This window comes from Rutilus rutilus (assembly GCF_951802725.1).
Source record: "Rutilus rutilus genome assembly, chromosome: 6".
In the NCBI taxonomy this organism is placed as follows: Eukaryota; Metazoa; Chordata; class Actinopteri; order Cypriniformes; family Leuciscidae; genus Rutilus; species Rutilus rutilus.
The window spans coordinates 45,176,512-45,201,018 of record NC_140214.1 but is presented as its reverse complement, the minus strand read 5'-3'; the positions used below and the strand labels follow the sequence as shown (position 1 = coordinate 45,201,018).

The 24,507-nt window shown below is 37.3% G+C and overlaps 2 protein-coding genes across 3 annotated transcripts in view; both read right to left on the bottom strand.

The window, feature by feature from the left end:
• The window catches only part of LOC311292518 (uncharacterized protein), a 1,083,963-nt gene that overhangs the window by 544,056 nt on the left and 515,400 nt on the right, over nt 1-24,507 (bottom strand). The gene's annotated exons all lie outside the window — the stretch shown is intronic.
• LOC311292554 (uncharacterized protein) overlaps nt 3,694-24,507 on the bottom strand; it is a 37,221-nt gene continuing 16,407 nt past the window's right edge. For both annotated transcript variants that reach the window (XM_084412278.1, XM_084412279.1), the window contains exons 2-6: nt 6,105-6,278; nt 5,765-5,938; nt 5,360-5,533; nt 4,960-5,121; nt 3,694-4,148 (exon numbers count right to left, since the gene is read on the bottom strand). In XM_084412278.1, coding sequence (XP_084268404.1) covers nt 4,100-4,148; nt 4,960-5,121; nt 5,360-5,533; nt 5,765-5,938; nt 6,105-6,278 — 733 coding nt within the window. In that variant the 3' untranslated portion in view covers nt 3,694-4,099. The remainder of the gene's footprint in view (nt 4,149-4,959; nt 5,122-5,359; nt 5,534-5,764; nt 5,939-6,104; nt 6,279-24,507) is intronic.

The following is a 24,507-nucleotide window of genomic DNA, read 5'->3' as shown; positions in this document are numbered from 1 at the left end:
CCTGATTATCTATTGTCTGATATAGGCCTATTTACTTCTTATTTTGCCTATTAAATCCTGGCAATTGGTAGATGAAACATTGATTAAAATTAAAATACAATTAATACAAAACGAATTTCACCTTAAAGAAAGGCTTTGTGCTTTCTGTTTGAGGTCTCTGTGAAAGTTTTAAAGCAGTCTTTTAGTGCCGCTTTCAGAGTGGTCAGTCCGTAACGCAGTTCTCCGTCCGTTACATTGTTTTTTCCTCATAAATGCAAACACGAAAAATTAAATAAAATGATTAATTTATGTTCTGCGGAGAGCCAACGCTTCTTCATCCGCCGGGTAGTATTACTTTTGGTTTGCGCAGTGTAATTCATAGAATTACAAAAAAAAATGTAACGCACATGCTATTTCCCTCATATTAAATATAAAACGCATGAGTAGACTGATATTTTTCTAATGTCTGGACTCCTTTATTAAGGGAGAAGCCTATGGATATATAAACAGATGTTTCAATATATTGGTATTAAGTGCATTTTCTGATAAATTTATATTTCAAGTTTTGACTTGCAAATGTCACGTCCATTATGTTGGAATTGACCAATTTAAAAAAATTTATCCTCAACTATTTTTGTGGTGTAAGTCTATGTATTTTATAATGTTAACTTCAAATAATAGTGATTTGAAGATGCGGTTTCATATTGCATATTGTTACACAGCCCTAGTCGTTTTAGAATGTTAAGTTCTACTTCTGTAGTTATTTTGGTGAAAGTAACTGGAGTAGCTAATGCATTACAATTCTGAGACAGCCTTTATTGTAAGGTAAATAATTACTTTTAAATAAAAGTAACAAAGTAATCTATAATGTATTACAGTTTGGAAGTAACTTGCACAACACTGCTGATATTGTGAAAAATGATTAGCCTATAAATAGATATTTTCATATAATTAATATTTTAATGTTTTAATATAATTAAAATGTAATTTATTCCTGTAATGTCAAAGCTGAATTTTCTGTATCATTACTCCAGTTTTCAATGTCACATTATTCTTTAGAAATCATAAGATGTTGATTTTGTGCTCAATTATTATTGGTGCTCACTGCTCAGTTAAGAAAGGCTCTTATTTTGTATCAATGCTTAATACATATTGCGGTTTTTTTTTTTTAATGTTGAATATTTTTTGTGGAAACCGTGATAATTTTTTCACTTTTGATTAATCTGTTTTGGTCTTACCTTGTTACTTCAACAAGCTATAGCCTACTATAAAAAAAAAAAACGTGATAATTTTTTCACTTTTGATTAATCCGTTTTGGTCTTACCTTGTTACTTCAACAAGCTATAGCCTACTATAAAAAAAAAAAAAAATTTGTATATATATATATATATATATATATATACTTTTTGCAGCACACACGAAGACAAACGATTGAGCATGTTTGGGGTGAATTTGGAGCAGGTGGGGGGCTGGTGAAGTCACCGTCTATAATTCGCTTTCATTATTTTAAAGGCCGAAGCAGCACAAACGAAAATTGTACCGGCACAAAACAGCACAAATGAAGCACAAACGATTGAGCATATTTTGGATAAATTTGGAGCATGTGGGGGGCTGGTGACGTCATCATCTATAATTCAATTTCTGATATTTTAAAACCCAACGCAGCACAAACAAAAATTTTACCAGCACAAACCAGCACAAACGAACGAGACTATTTTGGGTGAATTTGGAGCAGGTTGGGGTCTGAGTGACCTCAGAATGACCACATAATATTATTTTGATATCTAAAAAACCGAAGCAGCTCAAACGAAACTTTTTACAGCACAAACCAGCACAAACGGAGCACAAACGATTGCGTCTATTTTGGGTGAATTCGGAGCATGTGGGGGGCTGGTGACGTCATCGTCTATAATTCAATTTCTGATATTTTAAAACCCAACGCAGCACAAACAAAAGTTTTACCGGCACAAACCAGCACAAACGAAGCACAAACGAACGAGACTATTTTGGGTGAATTTGGAGCATGTGGGGGGGCTGAGTGACCTCAGAATGACCTAAAAATATTATTTTAATATCTAAAAAAACGAAACAGCACAAACGAAACTTTTTACAGCACAAACCAGCACAAACAGAGCACAAACGATTGAGCATAGTTTGACGACGTTTTGCGTTGGGTGGGGGGCCAACTTCACGCAGGTATATAAGAGCAGTTATTTGTCTGCTTCGGGTTACCTAAGATAGGTTGCCCTGCATCTAAACAGATAAAGAGCAAGTGAGTAGTTGAGGCTATCTCACTTGCTTATGAAGTGGCCGGACAGCCTTCACCTTTGGCTGTCCCGTCCCATTCTACCAGGAGTATGGCTGACTCTAAGGCTTTATTATCAGGAGTTTCACTCTATGACATCTGTAATGCGGCAGGCAGGTCCTCACCGCGTACATTTGTTAGATTTTATGACTTTGACCTAGGGTCCACTCCAGGGTCTAGGGTGCTTGTTTCCTAGTGTGCACATGGTCTTCATACAGAACAGGCATTTGTCATATGGCGTCGTGGGTATAGGGTTCCCACCGTGTCTCGACGCAGCTCGAGTTCCCTTGAAAGGGAACGTCTCAGGTTACGTATGTAACCCTGGTTCCCTGAGAGGGAACGAGACGCTGCGTCGCCCTGCCATACTCCCTGCATGCCTGTGATCGACTTGCTTCGGCTTTTCAGAAGCTGTCATGGTCTGTTTCCAGGGGTACTTTATAGCTTCACGACGCAATCACGCAGGGCGTTCCCACCGCGTCTCGACCCAGTGTCTCGTTCCCTCTCAGGGAACCAGGGTTGCATACGTAACCTGAGACATTTTCTCCAAAGGCGAGATCTTGGAGCAGCCGCCCGTCTCCTCTGTGCAGACATTACACACATTACAAATGCTGAAGAGAACTGTTCTAGGCTGTCGAGTTACTGATGTTATGAAGTGTTAGATGAGATTTAAGCCGCTTTTGCTTGTGGGTGAAACATTTTGCATATAAAATAAAGAAATTAACAACATATTCAAGAGATGACGATTTTGGGTTTTTGTAATAAAAAATAATATCTTTAAGGATAAAACTGTGGGTCACATTATAGGGTTAAAATATAAGAACTTAAATCAACCCTAAATGTATTGGTTATACTAAAATCACAAAATAAATGGGCACTTGATTCTTCAACAAAACCACAAAATGAGCAAGTTTCATCAATATCAGGATATTTACAGATAGATGAATTAAAGCTGTCGCTCATATCTTTAAGTTGTTGCGCTTGTGATAACGTTGTAGGTCACATGATAACGTCAACATGGCGGATGATGTACGGCTCGCATTCATACTTAACGAGATCAGGCTATATAGTACCTACTCTTTTAGCGCTCGTTAAGCAAGTACTTATTGAAATTAAGTGCCTACTCAGTGAATATGCGGTTTTGAACACAGCCAGGGTGTAGCAAACACATTCACAGTCCTTTTAAACAACAATTAGTTAGTCATGTGACAATCACCTGATTATGTAATGTAGAATAGTCACAAGAGAGAAGAAATTGTTAGATAAATATAGAGGACGTATCTCACCAAAAAAATACACAACACAACACAATATGTAAAAAAAAGAAAAAAGTATATATATATATATATATATATATATATATATATGCACTAAAGTGTACCAGATCAGAGTCAAAAATGTATTCCGAAAAATGTATTCCGAAAAATTTATTTTACAAAAAATCTATAAATAATATATTTTTTTATAAGACATGTACAACTTCACACAAAATATCAATGAAATATACAAATCAGAATCAACAATATATTCCCAATTCCAAAACTTGGATTTCACACAAAACAAAATATGTATTTATAATAATTAATTATTATATTATTTATATTATAAATAATTATTATACATACTAAACCAACATTGATCATTCAATAACACGTTTCTAAAACGCATGCTAACACACACGCTGCTTTATTTAATTGTGAAGTCTGAGTCTCTTCCACGTTTATGAAACACATTTACACATTTATTTCTCCTCATAGACAGTAGTGAGACTTCTGTGGATCAGCTGATGGTTTCTGCTCCTCTCATGATCATTTCACACTACGATATAACACATCTTTTAGAGTTTGATGCTTGATCTTCATCTACACTGTAAAGTAGAACAGAAGAGAAAACAATCAGAGTTCAGTGGAACAAAGTAAAAAAATTTATATTTCAATTAATGTTTTTTTGAGTAAAAATAAGTTAAATTGAATTCCTGTAATCAGATTAATTACCGACTTTACATGGATAGATTGCATAGGTATTTGTGTTTCTAAATATAATAGATGTAAAGCATGAATCATGTTCATATGTTTGTCAGTGTGTGTCGGTGCGACTCCTATTGAGTCTCTGTAAAGGAGACACTAATGAGTGTACGGCGTATGGAATAAACCACAGGGAGCAAATACAAATGTTATTTTGAGTTCAAACACAAACCTTTAGTTAAAGCCGTTTGTCCTCTAGTTTAAACATGTTTGTAGGCTCTTAGTAAATAACTGAGAGTAAAGTAAGTGTAAAGTAGTGTGACGTGTTGCTTGTCACAGTAAAAACACACTAGAGACAGAGACATTTCTCATGTGAGCTGGACGCTGTGAGCTGAAGCTGGAACTGCACTGATTTTAGCAGGAGTGCAGCGTTTTCCTACAATCTGACCAAGTCTGTTTTCACACTGAAATGATTCACTTCTACTGACACAGTTAATAAAAAGCAGGTGTTGATGTATAAAGCTGTGACAGTGAGCTTTTGTTCTTTTTCCTCCTTTGTGTTAAAAATTTCAATAACTTCACATTTTGTTCTCACACAAACCCTTTGTTGCAATAAAGCTTAATGATAATTTCCTTTCACGAATGTTTGAAAGGTTTGTTCACATATCAGAGGTAAATGAAGATCTCTTTAATATCTCAGTGATGTTTCCTCACCTCAGGACACAGTTTGAGTCTCGTAGCTCGTCTATGATTCGCTGCTTTGAGTCTCCTATCTTATTGAAACTCAGATCAAGCTCTTTTAAAAACTGCAGTGCTTTTGAGTTAGTCAAAGACTGAGTTAAAGAAGAAACATCTGTAATGCCACAGTAGACTAGACTAGAAAGACACAAACAGAGGAAGAGAGATTATCTTACAAACAAATCATGAATGGGAAGAACTTTACACAAATATAATGTGAACTCAGACTCACTGTGAGATATTGAGTATAAAGTGTTTTAGTTTAAAAAAAAAACAGAAAGTGCACTGCTATAAACACTGAAACATAAGCCCTGCTGTCTTCAGATAAATAAACTTCAGTCACACTGTAATTGCTGTACAGTATAATGATACTAACTGTAGTTTCTCCAGCTTGAATTGTGGGTTCATCAGTAGATCACTGAGGTTTTTCACTCCAGAGTCTCCTAGTTTATTCCCGCTCAGGTCCAGCTCTCTCAGGTGTAACGGGTTTGATCTCAGAGCTGAAGTCACATCAGAACAACCTTCATCTGTCATATCACAGTGGCTTAAACTACATTAGCAGAGAGAGAGCAGAAAATAAGACAGAAGAAAAGAAAACTCTTTATTCTGTAAAGTCACATCATCTTCATAAGCAAATAAAACAGAGAGAGGAAGAGAGATCATCATTATTTCACCAGATCACAAAATACTAAGTTTGCACAAATACAATGTTAAAGTGTTTTAGATTAAACTGTTGAAGTGATTTTAAGCATTTTGATTCTTGTATGTGAATGTGACTGACCTCAATCCCTCCAGTTTACAGTGTGAATCCTTCAGTAGATCACATAAGTGCTTCACTCCTGTGTTTCCTAGTTTATTCCAGCTCAGGTTCAGCTCTCTCAGGTGTGATGGGTTTGATTTCAGAGCTGAAGTCACATCAGAACAACCTTCATCTGTCATATCACAGGAGCTTAAACTACATTAGCAGAGAGAGAGAGAAGAAAATAAGACAGAAGAAAAGAAAACTCTTTATTCTGTAAAGTCACATCATCTTCATAAGCAAATACAATGTTAAAGTGTTTTAGTTGAAACTGTTGAAGTGATTTTAAGCATTTTGATTCTTGTATGTGAATGTGACTGACCTCAATCTCTCCAGTTTACATTGTAAATCCTTCAGTACGGCACATAAGTGCTTCACTCCTGAGTTTCCTAGTTTATTCTCTCTCAGGTTCAGCTCTCTCAGGTGTGACAGGTTTGATTTCAGAGCTGAAGTCAGGATGAGACTCTGTTTCTCTGTAATACTGCATCTATACAGACTGAAGACAGAAAGAGAAAATGACTCAGATCTAGGGGTGGGAATCTCTAGGCACCTCACGATTCGATTCGATTATGATTCAGAGGGTAACGATTATCGATGCATCTTTTTTTTTGGACAACTTGGTACTTTTAAAGCAAAGTATTTATGATGACCCATAAAGAATTTTCTTCCAATACTTCCTATATTAATTTTATTAATAAAACAAATGGAAGTGATTTGGCAAGTCAACTGTAATTTGCCATTTACATTTGCCAGCATACAGATTTAACAACGCGCGTTTTCTCCCGCGGCATTCTGCAATTCGTCTCGCAGAATTCTGCAAGTGCTTTCGGGGGGGGCTACTTAAAAATTCCCTCAATGTGTTTCGCTTCACAGAATATCCACCAGGTGGCGCATAAAAAACAACTTTACATTAGATTTTTTATTTTACTTCACATTACGTCATGATTGTGAGAAAACATCCACAATAAAATATAAATTATAAATAGTAATAGACACAAATAGAAAAAAACTATTTAACAAATAGAAAAAAACTTGAACACAGCACACGTCCAAATGATCTGACGGCGCGGGCGGGTATAGATATATACATAGATGTCGCCTTGGCTACGGTTTCGTTCCAATGAACTGCAGTAGCGAAGGCGACATCTAGTGTATACATCTATACCCGCCAGCGGGCGGGTATAGATATATACACTAGATGTCGCTTGGCTACAGTTTCGTTCCAATTAACTGCAGTAGCCAAGGCGACATCTATGTATATATCTATACCCGCCCGCGCCGTCAGATCATTTGGACGTGTGCTGTGTTCAAGTAATAACAACGATATAAATACTGTTCGTTTTCTCACACAAACCGCTCGTTTCGTGTCTTAGGCCATCAATGTGTACTTATGATGGGGAATTGTTTCATTTGGACGATGGGGAATTGTTTTAATTTGGACTCTGTGCTTGTGTTTTGAGACAGTGACCATAGACCTGCATTATATGACTGACAGACAAAAACGGTTTGACCTAAAAATATCAAAATTGAAACTACTGCGGAAAAAGACACCTACATCTTGGATGCCCTTGAGGTAAGCTAAAACATATCAAAAATTAATTTCAAAGCGAACTATCCCTTTAATGCATTAAGCATAAAGATTTTTCCACGTTAGTCTCAGAATGTCCGGGGTTGGCTTGAGGTCTTGCCGACAGTTTGTAAATCTTTTAAATATTCATATTCACAAAATCCATATAAAGGGTGATCAACAGTTATGACTTCTAAAATAAAATAAAAATCACCAGATAAGAGGTATCTGATTGACAGTTTGACAGATGTTGTTTTAAAAATTAATTACATCATTATGGGGAAGTGGTATTAAATATTTAGTAAAACATACACACAATTATTTTATTTTAATATAATCAAACAAACAAACAATACAATTATTTTAATTACGCATTTTGTTCAGTTTTGCTTTTACAAAATGTTCCCTGTTTTTATATAATTAATTTAACCTGAGATGTGCGTTATATCGCCTTTTGATAATTCTTTGTGTTGTCGAATTTTGACACAGTTTCATTGTTTGTTCATAATAATTTGATTCATAATTCTGTAATTTTTTCTAAAAGTAGCACTATTTTAAAGAGATAAAAAGACAGAGAAATGACAGAGAAATTACGTTAGTCTGGTCCAGGGGCGTAGAATTTAGTAGGGACGCTAGGGACGTGTCCCTACCAATATCCAATGACCACTGATTTGTCCCTTGCAATAATTTAGATTTTTTTAAAATATATATTTATATAAAACGAATTTTATATATAAATTAAAATATATGTATTATAAAACCACTCTTACAAGAGCGTTCTGTGAAAAAGGCGTAATTCCTGGTACACAAATGGTTTATAGATCTCGTAGAAGTCCCGCCTCGCGAACCCACATCGCTAATCCGATTGGCTTTGCTTTTTCTTTCTAACTTGTGAGAGGCTGTAGCTTAATTTGGTTGTGAGAAGCGGCAAAATTCCTCAGAAACCTAGATGCGGTAAGTGAGGGAGAAATCAATAGCTCTGTGAACAAAAATACGGGACAAATCGCGTCATATTGATTCTGGGACAGTGCAGTTTTTTTCAATGTATGACAATCGCGGGATAAGTAGCAAACCCAAACTGTACGTGGGGGGGGGGGGGGGGGGGGGTGGGGTGGGGGGGGGGTGTGTGTGTGTGTCTGTCTTTCTGTCTCTCTCTGTATGTCTTGGTAAACCCTTGTGGGTGTAAAATGCCCCACAATGATGGCAATATCCATAAGGACAAGGATTTTTGATCCACATGAGGAAAACAGCGTAGGCCTATAAATTATCTAAGTGATGTTTTTTGAAAATGCAAAAAGTTTTCTGTGATTGGTAGGGTTCGTGTAGACTATTTTTACACAGTGTGTACAGTATAAAAAATGTGTGTGTGTTTACACTTTGTGATGGGCACTTACAGTGAAAGATCATGACAACAGGCTATTTTATATGTGCTTGCTATTTAAAAAGATGTATATCAAGTTGAAACCCAGTCTCATCAGCTGAGGCTGAAAGAAGTTTCAGTGCTCTTAGGAGACTGAAAACATGGCTCAGATCAACAATGGCACAAGTGAGACTTAACAGTATTGCTGTGTGCCATGTCCACCAGGACAAACTGGACAAAGTTGATGTCAAACAAATATGCCAACAGTTCATTTCTGTTAATGACAGACGTAGACATGTGTTTGGCTACTTCAGATAGTAAGGAACAAGACAGTAGACACAAAGTTAAGTGAAGTTAAGTCTCTGTCAAACTGCCTCCTTGTCTTTATTTGTTACCTGTAACATTACAGAATTAATTATTGCATTACACTATAAGCGGAGTTAATAAGTCTGTCAAACTGCCTCCTTGTCATTATTTGTTATACCTGTAACATTACAGAATTCATTCATTAACATATTCAATGTTCAATTAACATAGGTCATGTAAAAATATTTATTTTACAAAAATATACTTGAAGTGAAAGTTCTGTTTATTTTTTATAAGTATATTTATTTGCACTTTTCTTAAATATATTTTATGAATATTTGTTAACTATGTGCTGAAAATGATCATTGTAACAATGCATTGAAAGTATACTTTCAAAGTACATTATTAAATAACCTGAAGTTGTAGTATACTTTGTTAAATTATGGAATTTTTTAAGTGTATTTCTTCATGCTTGCAATTCACTTAATTGCTACTTTCAGAAAGTAATAAAACATATGATAAATGCGTTGAAAGGCCATTTAAAACATGTTTTAATAAAGTGTATATGCTCTGCACAAAAGGCTAATTGTGATTTAAGTATTTTTAATAAATGTAAACAAAGTCACAGAGAGGTCCAACGTATAAACATCAATCCAATTTTATACCAACAGCACACCATATGAACACAATAATAATTTTACTGTCTATGTATTTGACCAATCAAGTGTCTTAGTGTTGCTTTCGGCCAATCAGAGCAGCAGATGGTACTCACTTCGATTGATGCTCCTGCGCTACGCGACGTTTTGCAGCAGGAGACGTTTATAGACACGATGCCGTTCCAGTTTGCAATTTATTACTTATATGATAAGTCATTAAAAGTGGAGAGTATATCGATCCTTGTAGCTAAAATAGACCATCATAGTCAAGTTACGTCAAAACCAGACCTTGATGGAGAAGACAATTGGATAGAAATAAAGTGGCCTTCACGTAAAGAACCAGAGAAGACGGTGCCTGCAAAAGTCCTGCTGTTTGGAGGTCTGTTTTTTTATTTTTTTTCTTGTATAAGTTACACTTTCAAGTGCTTTATTGCGCTATTGTGTCGCTTTTTTTTGATAGCAGGTGTACGTTAGGCTAAAATGTTTTTTGCGCTTGTTATATCAGATTCGTTCAAAGACCTCGTCATGAAGAAAAACGTACTACTTTTGGGAAAGGACATATGGAACAAGGATGAAAGCAGGGGTGTTCGTGTCAAAAAGAAAATGTTGGACACCAGCAACGAGGTGGAGGCTAAAAAAGCCAGGCTGGTGAGTGGATATGGATAACTCTTTATGTAATATTGACAGTTTTATGTCATAGTGATAGTAATTTCTTAATTTTCCAGAAGATATGCTAAATGTAAAATTGATTCCATGCATGTAATATTAAATATGAGTCCCTAATTACACTCTGTACCTCAGGTAGTTCACAACTGTGCTCATTTAAAAAAAATAAATAAAAAAAAAACACAGATGCATTATCATGCTCATTTTTAAAATCCTGTCTTGAGGATTACTTCGTTTTTCTCTATTTGTACTCAAATTTGGGTATTGTACGCATTATGGAGCAATAAACACTATATATGTTTCATTCATAGTCGAAGCTATAGATACCTCTCTCATGCAGAAAGTCCACAAGTAAGACTTATACAAGTAAAAAATAAAAAATAAAAAAAAACAACAGTATTTTTTCATTGGAAGACAATGTCATAAAAAGCCAAAGAATATGAAGTTATGAGTTTCATAAAAGACATGCAGCATTTTTATTCACACTGTTCTAATCACATAAAGCTTATAAATAAAGTGTGTCATTCTGCCATCTCCAGCAAAGCAGTTATCTCAGATATTACAGTAAATGATCAAATAAATCTTTGGCCAGACAAAGATTCATTGTGATTGCTGCCAAAATATTTTCTAATCAGAAAAACAATCTGCATCAAATTTCAGTATATCAGCATGAATGTGACATTGTGAAGATTTTAACAAAACATTTTTTTACCCCCTAAATTTTTTTCAGCCAAAGCAAACCAAGATCAAAGAGGCAGCCAGAGACAAGATGTTACAAAAACAGAAGAATTCCCTTGCTGAGTATTGTCATCAATTTCATGTTTTGATTTTGATTCAAGCTTGCGATTTAGTTCAAATTATGATTCAGTTGTATATAGATTAACTGGGATATTTATTTTGGACAGCAATGAAAAGTTTTGTAAAGAATTTGAGAGAGACTTCTTCTTAAAAGTTAAAAAGCACAAAGCTAATTGCTATTTACTGAATAAAAGGGATGCTTTAATGATTCATTGTTTTGATATATTACATTATGTTAGGCCTATATTATAAACCTAATAAATAATTTACCTTGTTTTTTAGTGGAGTCACTTATGCTCAACAAGGCTGTATTTATTTGATCAAAATACAAAAAAAAAAAAAAAAACTGCAATATTGTGAACTCTTAGGCTAATGCAATTTCTAATATTGGTTTTCTAATTTAATAAATTTTAAAATATAGTGTATTCCTGTAAAGAAAAGCTGTATTTTCAGCATCATTACTCCAGTCTTCAGTGTCACATGATCTTCAGAAATTATTCTAATATGCTGATTTATTATCAGTGTTGAAACTGTTGTGCTGCTTAATATTTTTTGGAACTTTTTTCTTTGATTCATTGATTATGCTAATAAAAAGTAAAAAAGAATAGCATTAATTAAAAACATAAATATTTTCTAACACTTTACTATCACTTTTTTATTCATTTAACATCCTTGCTGAATAAAAGTATTAATTAAAAAAAATAATTTTACTGACCCCAAACATAGTTTGAATAGTAGTGTATATTGTAACACAAAATTTATATTGTGAATAAACACTGTTCTTTTTAACTTTTTATTTCTCAAATAATCCTGAAATAATGTTTTTCCAACATTATAAATTAGCATATTAGAATGATTTCTGAAGGATCATGTGACACTGAAAATTCAGCTTTGCTTCACAGGAATAAATTATATTTTAAAGTATATTAAAATTGAAAACTTTTATTTTAAATTGCAAAAATATTTCACGATATTATTTTGTGAAATAATATTCAGTATTATAGATACAGCCTTGATAAGCCTAAGAAACTTCTTTAAAAACTTTACTGATCCCAAACTTTTGAACGGCAGTGTATTATACTGTAAAAATGTTTTCTCAGGTAACTTAAAATGTACATAATTTAGTTATATCAAGGGTCAAATCAAATATAAAGAGCACATTAAAGTTAAAAGTTACACACGTTTTTGTGTATGCACTGTACAGGTCTGGTATAAAGAATGTTTTTGCTCAGGTGGCTGAAATGTCCGCCTAATAGAGAAATGCTTGAGACTGGTAGTTATCATGTCAGCCAGTATTTTGGTGCATCCAAAGACATCCATCTATAAATGTCATCCCCGTGCAGAGACCTTTTGTACTTCTTGCAGATGTATTTTCTTTTATTTCTTTGACTTTGGGGACTGTGTTTCCAATAGAATTTCTAACCTCTTTTTTTTTGACTATTCATTAAATAAAATATTCAAATTATTTTGTAAAGTGTTTTTCACAATACATGCCATTTCAAAGCAGCCTTATAGAAAATGTACATGTCTCTATTACAATTTAGTCTGCTCTATAATATAAATTAGAGGTGGGCATAGATTAATTTTTTTAATCTAGATTAATCTAGATTAATTTTGAAATTAATCTAGATTAATCTAGATTAAAATGGCTCATTTGAATTCTGCCGAAGGCATTCAGAATATGTGTGCTACCCAAATAATGACTATAAAAGTAAGTCTTTGAGAACGGGTTTCTCAAGCCAGGTGGCGCATTAGACCAGGGGCTCATCTCCTGTTTCCAAAATGCATCACAAACTGCTTGAGAAAGCTGTTCTACTCATAGACTGTAAAAGGTTACTACAGTACTGTTACCGTCCGTAGGCAACATTAGGTAGGCCTATGTTATTATCAACTACTATAGGCTATCAATTAGTAGTGGTGCAACGGATCATCATTGATCCGTGATCCGTTCGGATCAATATCTTCGGTTCGGCACACACGTGATCCGCGGATTGATTTATGAAAAAAAAAAAAGTTGCGCGCATGTTCAGTCCACACACAGAGTGGTCATGGCGAGCGGAGGAACGGAGGAGCTTGAACGCCCCGCGTACAAATCCCCTGTATGGGAGCATTTTGGCTTCCCTGTCAACTATAATGATGAAGGAAAGAGGTTAGTGGATAGAACCGTGACGGTGTGTAGGCACTGTGGCACAAGAAAGCAATATGACAGTGGAAACACTTCAAGCATGGCCACGCATTTGAAGCGACATCACCCCGGTGTTTCACTGACAGGAGTGAAAACGACGAAGGCTGCTCAGCAACCGCTTATCACCGCGGCATTTAAGCAGCCCCTTGTTGCACAATCAGACCGGGCTAAAGCCATCACCAACGCTATCGGTGTGTTTATTGGTAAAGACATGAGGCCATATTCGGTTGTGCAAAACGAGGGCTTTAAACACATGCTGAAAGTGCTTGAGCCACGTTACGACATTCCGTCGCGCACCCACTTCAGCGAAAAGATTGTGCCAGATCTTTATGAGCAGGAGAAGAAAAAAGTTGTGGACGAACTATCGCGAGCATCCGCTGTTGCGCTCACGACAGACGGGTGGACGTCCAGGGGAACGCAGAGCTATGTGACGATAACCGCTCACTTCATCACAGCAGACTGGGAGATGAGAAGTCCGGTGCTGCAGACACGCCCCCTCTACGAGAGTCACACAAGCACTCATCTTGCGCAGGTACTGACACAAGCAGTGGAGGAATGGAAGATAAAGAGGCCCAGTACTAATATCCCAGTCACAACTGATAATGCCAAAAATCAAATAAATGCAGTGAATGAGGCAGGACTGGGCCCACAGATAGGGTGCTTTGCACATGTAGTGAATTTGGCATCACAGAAGGGAATCTCCGTCAATAGGATGGACCGCCTCCTCGGGAGGATCAGGAAGGTGGTTTCCTACTTCCACCGAAGCACAACAGCTGCTCATGTGCTTAAGACAAAGCAATAAATGCTAAAGCTGCCTACTCATAAGCTCATACATGATGTCCCAACAAGGTGGAACTCCACTTATGATATGTTGGAGCGTTATCTGGAGCAGCAGGCAGCTATATACTCTGCATTGACCGACAAGACCCTGAAGAAAAATGTCAAAGACATCATCACCCTGTCTGATGATGATGTGAGAGTGGAAGAGGAGGTCCTCCAGGTGCTTAAACCCCTCAAAACTGTTACATCTCTGCTGAGCACTGAAACTTCACCATCTGTGTCAATGATCCAGCCGCTGAAAACAAGGATTCTACAATCCATGGCTCCAAGTGTGGAAGACAGCACCATCACTCGAGATGTCAAGACTGCCATTAGAGAGGACCTGGAGCCCAGATACACTTCACCCCCTACTCTACAGGACTACCTTCACAGATGTACTGCCCTGGATCCGAGGTTCAAGTCCCTGTCTCACATGGACCCTGCCCTACGCCAGAGGACATACAGTGACCTCACCACTGAGATTGTCAGCAGTCTGGGCACTGAAGACTGTGATGAGGTAAAGAAAAAGAATATTATTTAAAAATGATGAATTTAAATCTAAATACATTGTAATAATGGCTTTTATTAAATGTTATTGCCACATTTTTCATGAAACATGAAAATAAATAATAGGTTTAATTAATCAACTAATTTTTTTCTGCAGGGTCAAGCTACAGAGCCAACAGGAGCAAACTTGGACACATCTCCTCCACAAAAGAAGTCGGCGATGGCAGAGCTTTTTGGAGAGACCTTTGCCAGCAAAGACATGGACAGCAAGACTCATGCTGACATCATCAAAGAGGAGGTGGCATCCTACCTGGCAGCAAGTGGCATTACGGTGGATGGTGATCCACTGACATGGTGGAAAAGCAATGAGTGTAAATACCCTCATATTGCCAAGATGGCAAGATGCTATCTCGCTGTGCCAGGCACTTCAGTTCCTTCCGAGAGAGTGTTCTCAACAGCAGGGGACATAGTGACTGCAAAGAGGTCCACACTCTCCCCAGATAATGTAGACATCCTTGTCTTTTTGAAAAAGAATTTGAAATTATAAGCTCAGGTATGCTTTGCTTTCTTTCTTTTATTCTTCTTTGATGATGTGGACATAGGCTTTATTTCACTATCCATGTTTCAAGGAAGATGATGTGCCTTCTTATGTTGCACTTTAAGTTGTTTTTTTATTAATGGTCATTGGTCCATGTTTAAAGGAAGGAGATATGCCTTTTTATGTTTCACTTTAAGTTGTTTTTTATTAATGGTCATTGGTCCATGTTTAAAGGAAGGAGATATGCCTTTTATGTTTCACTTTAAGTTGTTTTTCATTATGTTAAAAAGAAGATATTATGCCTTGTGCACTTTGTTGATTTGATATATTTTAATTTAATAATTTAAAAGTGTTAATAAACAAAAAGACAAAACTTATGTTTATTTGTCTTGTCTTTTTTTTTTTTCTGATCCGAAAAATGATCCGATCCGTGACTCTGATCCGAGAAACGTTCCGAACCGTGAGTTTTTTGATCCGTTGCACCCCTATCAATTAGGGATGGGCGATATGGCATAAAATCCATATTGTGATATACATTGCAGCCTCTTGCGATAACGATATATATTATAATAAAACCAGTTCAGAACAGGTTACACAGACCCTGCTAAACACCTGTTAAATGTTTTTTTTGTTTTTTTTAAGGGTGTATGTAGTTTTGAGAACAAATATTGTCTAAAACTGTAAGTATACAACATAATTTTGCAGATAAATAAAATTTAAGTACACTAGCTGCAGAGACTTAAGTAGGTCTAATGTTTATTATGGCTTGGAGCTTATGAAACCCCAAATTTAAAATTAGAATATTGTCTAACTGATGTCTTTTCAGTTAAAAAGAAACACAACAACGATTCTTAAAATCGGGCGCAGACAGAGATTATGTGCTACACCACGATATATTGGGAATAATACACGCGCTGGTATTCAGTGATATCATATGTTTCATTTTGAATTTGAGGTGATAGAAGGGATTAGTCGTGTGTTAACTTACCGAACTGTTAGGCTACCCCACACACTCTGTCTATGTAGTTTGCTGCTGCTCGTCGGACGGCTTAAATCCAAACCAAGTCCAAATAATGTATGTTGCACCGATCTTTTTCACCAGCTTTCACTTTCAGCCGTGTTTACTTAAGATGACGACGAATATGATGCCTTGCAGCCGGGTGTACCTCGCGGCCGCGAGTAGATTGCGTCATCATAGCTTGTGTAGTATAGAGCAGCTCCCAACCCAACTTTGAGAATAGATTAACGGCGATATTTTTTTTATCGCGCGATAAGAGTCTCGCGTTAACGCAGCACATTAACGCCGATAACGGCCCACCACTAATATAAATATACTTTTCAACTTGAATGACGTTGTATCATTTGATTTATATTGTGATGTTTCTTCTCTTGTATACTCTGTTTGATTAACACACTGGAAGCAATATTGACATCACATACTGATACATTTCCTCACTGCTATTCACGATGTACTTTTATTAAGTATTTTGGGTGTAATACATTGTTTACTGTCTGATGTAGTGGAAAGTAAAAGTTGTATGAACATGCCCTCTGACCTTCCCTATTTTACTTTGTAAACAGACACTGTTCTTGTGGAGTTTCCACACACAACTCCGTCGGAAGTGCGAGCGGCCATCAGGCGCAAGTGCAACAATGAGCAATTTAGCAAGAAAAATTGAAGTTTGCTTGCTGTTCCACAATGTTTCAATTTTGTTTTCTTTCAGCATTCTTTTTTTTGAAAACATGGTGCATTTTGTTCTGTTTTTCAATGCTAAAACCTTGTGAGGATTTAATAAACACTGTTTAAGTTCATTATGTGTATCTGTGTGGTATTGAAGTTACATGTTATTTATTGTAATGACCCTGACAAGTGCATTCAGCTTTGGGGAAGAAAGTATATTTTTACTCAAAAATAATATATTTATGGTATATTTCTTGTTTGTTTGCAAGACACTCTTAATTAATTTGTAATGTACTTGTAATACAAAAAAGTACGCTTTAATATCACTAATCAAGCATGAAAATACGCATATACTTAAAGTGTACTAAATATATGATCAATTAAAGAAGGGGTGGATGTAAGGCGGTATATATATCTGTGTTGTCCACAAGGTGTCCCCATAACGCTATTGAATTAAAACAGATTCAAGTGCCTTTAGCGTTGTTTGGGCCTCGTCATGTACCGTAGCGTTGATACGGGAGTTTTGCGTCATCTTTTCCTCAGTTCATGTTGTCAACGCTATAGGTAAGCCATGTTAATGGTAGTGGGGAAAATCAATGTAAAATATAGTTGTTGTTTTCGCACTAAAGATCAGTTAATTAAGATATTTTGTGTTTTAAACTGTATAAGACCTAAATGCAGATTAATAGAGAGTTGAAATGGTTTGTTTTTCCTTTAAAATGTGATTAATGCATGGTGGCTAATGTATGATAAAACAAGCAGCACAAGCTTACTGTTGAATTGCATATGCATTGAAATATACTTTGCTGGTTTAAAACTTAAGCTCAGTTCATGTTGTCAACGCTATAGATGCTGTGCTGTGGAATAAAAGGTCAAGCCACAATCCCGAACCACTCTGTGTCTAAGTCCCCGCTTTCTACCACCACCCACAAACATATAACACAACGCAGAGCAGCGGAGGTGCTAGAGTCCAGTGAGCGTGCGGAGAGAGAGAAAGAGGGTTACATATACTTGAAATTGTCTCAATTTAGCATCAAAAAGTACACTAAATACACTTAAAGTTATACTTTAGTATAATTTAATTATAACTAAAATACACTTAGTACAAATAAAATTATCCAAAATAGCACACTTCAAGTTAACTAATCATTAACACACTTGACGTATACTGACAATTAGTCTGGCTGCAAGTATACTTAGCATACTTTTTTTTTCACTAGGGTATAAAGCCCATTAATCTATTGCAGAAATACAAGACAAAGTGCATGAGAAAATTAGAAGTATGTAAAAGAGCACAGTTCAGATATTGTTAACTGTAATTGAAGTGGGTTTTATACACGTTTCTGCTTTTTTTAAATTGACAATTAAAATTTTTATTCGCCAACGGATTTACGGATTTATTACAGAAACCTGTCAGAAGCAAAGATATTGTACTAGCATTGGCGTCAATTTCGGTGGGGACGGGGGGGACGTTTTTTTTACCGTTTTCAGTGGTTATGAGGAGCAATATGAGAGAGAAATTTGGTTATCATTGTCTGACCCAACAAAAAAAACATTATAATATTAATTTTATTTTATTTTTCGTGTTCGCATTTATGAGGGAAAAAACAATGTGTCAGTTTGCGGTTACGGACGTGAGCGCTCTGAAAGCGGCACTAAAAGACTGCTTTAAAACTTTCACAGAGACCTCAAACAGAACAGCTGCCTTTCTTTAAATTGAATTTCGTTTTGTATTATTTATATCTTAATTTTAATGAATGTTTCATGAACCAATTGCCTGGATTGAATAAATAAGAAGTAAATATAGCAGAATCACGACATGGAGGCGCCGGCAAGTGAACTGGAGTTTGTCTCATAAATGAACCGAAACTCAGCATATAATGCACATTCACAGCGTATTTAGACACATTTAGACGCATTCATAATCATTACTTTTACCGGTTCTTTGTGGCAAGCTTTATGCGTGCAGTCGTGCGCTTGAGTGCGGCTATATAGTAAACGCTCATTACTTAATAAAGCATAAGCCTCTTCCTGGCATGCAATCTAATCTACTGTACTAGGCTACAATGTCAGTTGGTTATATCAACATATGTCAAATTAAGTTACGCGATATCAACAAATTAAGTTATAAACATTAATTTGAAATAACTTAAAGCGTATGTATAGTAGATTTGCTTAAATAGCATTTAAACAAAAGAACTGCAAGGGTAGGAATTAAAACCCCACATGCTGGTGAAAACTGGAAAAACTGGTTTTCTTTTGATTCCCTGAGAGGAGATTGATTAGCATTGGGGGTTGGCAAAGAATTGGCAGACCTGGGAGGTGGGTGGTTTGTAATTTCTTGACTCTGTGTCAATTGGTAGCAGTTAAAACAAGCAGCTAAAACAAAGACTGTGCAATTAATTACATTTTGGAAATAACTTACAAAATGTCGTTTTATTTATACACTGAAAAATTTAAAATTTATTTTTTGAATTTGTAAGTAAAGTTAGCATTAAATATGTTTTACAAACAATTGGTTTACAAACTCTTGGAGGTTTGTGGTTACCATCATTCAGAAGAGTGGTGCTTGTGTTTAGACTTGTGTTTTACGTGATTAAATCAGGAAGATTACATTGGTTTCTTTTCAGTATAGGACAGTTTGTCAACAAAATGCAAAAAATATAGTATATTTATAAACATCGCTAAACAAAGAGTGAATAAGAATTAAAAAAGTAATGACGTTTTTTATGTTTTTATGCACTTTTAGTTTTGTTGCAATTTCACCAAAAGCTTATAATTAGGAAATACACACAACACGCTAAACTTATATTCTCTATATGTTAAAAATGTTGTAAAAAAAATATGTATTCTTATATAATAAGAATAACAATTCTGATACATTTATATTGCGCTCAAATGATTTAGATATGGAAAGAGGAATTCTTCTCAACTACCACCAATAAAGTTTTAAAATTCTTCTTTAGAAAATATTACTATATTTTGATGTTTCTGCGCAAGTTCAGCAGACAGTGAGACTCGGGTTTGTTCCGATCAGAGCTCGTGAGTGGAGAGCGCATTTCTGAATATTCCGCTCCGCTCGTTCATTCCTCAGGGTCGCTCGCTCAACCCAAATGTCCTGTTGCCTGGTTCGAAAATATGTGGAATAAGGGCTGCTTCCGACTAAAAGTTTTTTTTTTTTTTAAGTCGACTAGTAGGCTAGTTGTTCATTTAAGTTATTCGTGGACAATCACCCCTTTATATTAATTTAATTACTTATAGCCTACAGGATAATGAGCGTTTACGTAATATAGCCGCACTCAAGCGCACGACCGCACGACCACACGACCGCACGCATAAAGCTTGCCACAAAGAACCGGTAAAAGTAATGATTATGAATGCGTCAAAATGTGTCTAAATACGCTGTGAATGTGAATGTGCATTATACGCTGAGTTTCGGTTCATTTATGAGACGAACTCCAGTTCACTCGCCGGCGCACAAAGTCGTGATTCTGCTATGTTTACTTCTTATTTATTAAATCCAGGCAATTGGTTCATGAAACATTGATCAAAATTAAGATATAATTAATACAAAACGAAATTCAATTTAAAGAAAGGCAGCTGTTCTGTTTGAGGTCTCTGTGAAAGTTTGAAAGCAGTCTTTTAGTGCCGCTTTCAGAGCGCTCACGTCCGTAACCGTAAACTGACACGTTGTTTTTTCCCTCATAAATACGAACACGAAAAATAAAATAAAATGAATATTATAATGTTTTTTTGATAAGATAAGATAAAATAAGAATCTTTATTGTCAATGTACATCAAGTATACAATGAAATTGCAATGCTCTACGGCCTGTGCATAATAAATATAAAAATTGTTAAAACAATATATAACAAATATAGAAAAATATAAGCAATAGAGACTACAGCTCACTCCATATTGTACACATGCATTTTGAGTTCAGTGTCCTGATGGCCCAAGGATAAAAACTGTTTTTCAGTCTGTTGGTCCTGCACTTAATGCACCTGTACCTTCTGCCAGAGGGCAGGAGGTTGAACAGGTGCTGACCTGGGTGTGAGGAGTCGGCAGTAATAGCCTTAGCTCTTCTGAGACACCGCATGCTGGCGATATCTTCCAGTGAGGGCAGGCGACTGCCAGTGATGTATTGTGCCGTCCGTATGACCCTCTGCAGGTTTTTCCTGTCCGCCACTTTACAGTTGGCATACCAGGCCGTGATACCATATGACAGAACACTCTCAATAGTGCTGCGATAAAAGGCCACTAACAATTTCTCTTCTAGGTGGTTTCTTCTAAGTATCCTTTGAAAGTGGAGTCGTTGCCGAGCCTTTTTTACCACAGCAGAAGTGTTAGCTGACCAGGAGAGGTCGTCGGTTATGTGTGTACCTAGGAACTTATAAGAGGAAACACGCTGAACACAGTCCCCATTGATGTTCAGTGGATCTGGTTCCCCCTTGTTTTTCCTAAAGTCTATAACCATTTCTTTGGTTTTACTGGTGTTAAGCAGTAGATTATGTTCAGAGCACCAGTCAACCAGCCTGTTTACCTCGTCCCTGTATGCAGACTCATCCCCTCCGCTGATGAGACCAATGAGCGTATTATCATCGGCAAACTTAATGATGGTATTTGAGGGGTGTATACTGTAGATGTACAGTCATAGGTATACAGGGAATACAGAATAGGGCTCAGCACACAGCCCTGGGGAGAGCCTGTGCTGAGAGACAGGGTAGGGGAGCAGGTGGTGCCTACCTTAACCGTTTGAGGGCGGTCAGTCAAGAAGTTCTTAATCCAGGCACAAATGGAAGGGGGGATAGCGATGGTAGTCAGCTTATCCACTAGGATATCAGGAACAATGGTGTTAAATGCCGAGCTGTAATCTATAAACTGCATCCTGACATAACTCCCTGGCTGCTCCAGGTGGCTAAGTGCTGTATGTAGAGCTGTATTGATGGCATCCTCCGTCGATCTGTTTTCTCTGTATGCGAACTGATATGGATCTAAGTTTGGGGGAAGCCAGGCCTTGATGTGATGCAAAATGAGCCTCTCAAAGCATTTCATAACAACTGATGTTAAAGCGATAGGTCTATAGTCATTTGGACACTTTGGAACCAATGACTTTGGAACAGGTATGATGGTAGCTGACTTCAGGCACTGAGGGATGGTAGCCTGTGACAGTGAGAGGTTGAACAGCCTAGTCAAAACTCCCACTAGCTGGTCGGCACAGGCAAAAAGTACTTTACCAAGTACCCCATCCGGACCAGCTGCTTTTTTTGTATTCACAGTCTTCAACACCTGCCTCACCTGATGCTCCTGGAGCGTGAGTGCGCTGTGACTGAAGGTCAGTGGTGATCGCGCTACTGTGTGTGGTGCCTCACTCTCGAAGCGGGAAAAGAAAATATTCAATTCCTCGGCCAGTGATACATCGGTTATGGTAGCGACAGGTGAGGGCCCTTTGTAGTTGGTAATGCTCTGTAGCCCCTGCCACACCATCCTTGAGTTGTTATTGACGAGATGTTCTTCCACTTTCCTTTTGTAGGCCGTCTTAGCAGCTTTAATGCCTCTCCGCAGCTCTGCCCTCGCCACCCTGTACTGTTCTCTATCACCCGACTTGAAAGCATAGTTACGGTTTCTCAGGAGTGTCCGGACGTTCGAGGTCATCCAAGGTTTTTGGTTAGGATATATCCGGATGCGCTTCTCCACTGTGACATTATCAGTACAGCTTTTTATGTAGAACAGTACAGTCTCTGTGCGCTCCTGTAGATCTAGTTGCTCAAATATGCTCCACTCTGTACGCTCAAAGCAATCTTGGAGCTGAGAGAGTGCTCCATCAGGCCAGGTTTGAACATTCTTTATGGCAGGTTTTGATTTTCTCCTAAGGGGAGTGTATGCAGGGACCAGGAACAGTGAAAGATGGTCCGACATGCCCAAATGTGGGAAGGGTACTGTCCTGAAGGCTTGCTTCAAGTTAGAATAGACGTGATCTAGTGTGTTATTCCCTCTAGTTGAGCACCGTACATACTGTACAAAGTTAGGAAGCACAGACTTGAGGCAGGCTTGATTGAAATCCCCTGCCACAATAAAAGCTCCCTCTGGATGAGCCTGCATTTGTTTATTTATAATAATGTATAGCTGAGAGAGCGCTGTGCTAACATTAGCATTAGGTGGAATGTACACGGCAGCTATAATCACTGTTGTGAGCTCTCTGGGCATGTAAAAAGGTCTACATTGTACAGTCATTACTTCTAAATCCGGTGTGCACTGTGTATGTATGATCCTGCTACTAGTACACCAATCCAAATGAACATAGATACAAAGCCCCCCTCCTTTGCTCTTACCGGAGCTTATTGTCCTGTCAGATCGGTGCATGCAGCGGCTGGTTAGCTGAACGGCCGAGTCCGGGATGAGCGGGTGAAGCCAGGTTTCCGTGACAATCATCACACTGCAGTTCCTGATATTTTGGTTATTTGCCGTTAGTAACTCCAGTTTGTCAGTTTTATTGACGATAGACCTGGCGTTTGTAAGGAAGATGCTTGGCAGCGGGGGTTTGTAGGGCTGTTTCCTTAGTCTAACTAATAGGCCGCCCCTGCAGCCTCGCTTCTGCCTCCGCTCTCTGTGCCGCCTCCGCCGTCTCACAGACCCGACAACAATCCAGGGTGAGCCCGGCGATCTCGCTATACCCAGCGGAATGTTGTGACGCCGCTGGAACTCCATCGTGATATCAACCCGAGCTGAGAATCCCACTTTTCTCAGCATAGCTAGGGTGTAGGAATGTTTTATCTCTCTCATATTCCCTCTTACACACATTAACAACCATAGCATTACAAAAACAAAACACTGAAACCGAGAGCTAAAAGCCGCTGCGTCTGCGCGCGCCGCCATCTTGCCAATGTAAATCATCTTTTAAAATCATTTTGTTGGGTCAGACAATGATTACCAAATTTCTCTTTCATATTGCTCCTCATAACCACTGAAAAAAAACACCCACCGTCCCCGCCGAAATCGACGCCTATGTGTTTCATACCATGTAAAGGGAAACATGATAATATAAAAAGTAGCCTACTGTACAGTAATGCAGAAAAGCGCATTACAACCATGTTAAAGCTATTTAAAACGTTCAGATGCAAAAAGGAACTAAATGTAAAATTAGATAAACTAGTTAATGATATTGCCCAAATGCTCTATGTCTCTTCAAAGGTTTTCGCGAATTATTGTGTTATAAGACTCAGTTATCATACATCACGTCTCTTCTACTGTAAGTACACAGAAAAAAATAAGACAAATGATGCGCGTTTGAGTCGGATTTTTATTAAGAATATGTGACTGTTTATGTAACTGGCAAAAGAAAACTTTGTCTTCGTCATACTTCGTCAGTATGGCCACATGAAACACGACTGCCATCTACAGGTTTTAGTATTTCCTGCGTCCAACACCTAATCCCCCTTCTGCATGATCCCGCAGAATTTCTGAAGTGCTCGCGGCATTCTTCTCTCTGAGATGTGCATTTTTAAAGGCCACATTGTCCCAACATTGCAAAGAACCAACAGGAAAATAAACGTGTGCCTGTACTAGCAGCGTACTTGTAGCAAAATCATAAACAGTTTTCGTTCAAAAATATAGAGTGATGTACCAGCAGCTCTCATACAAA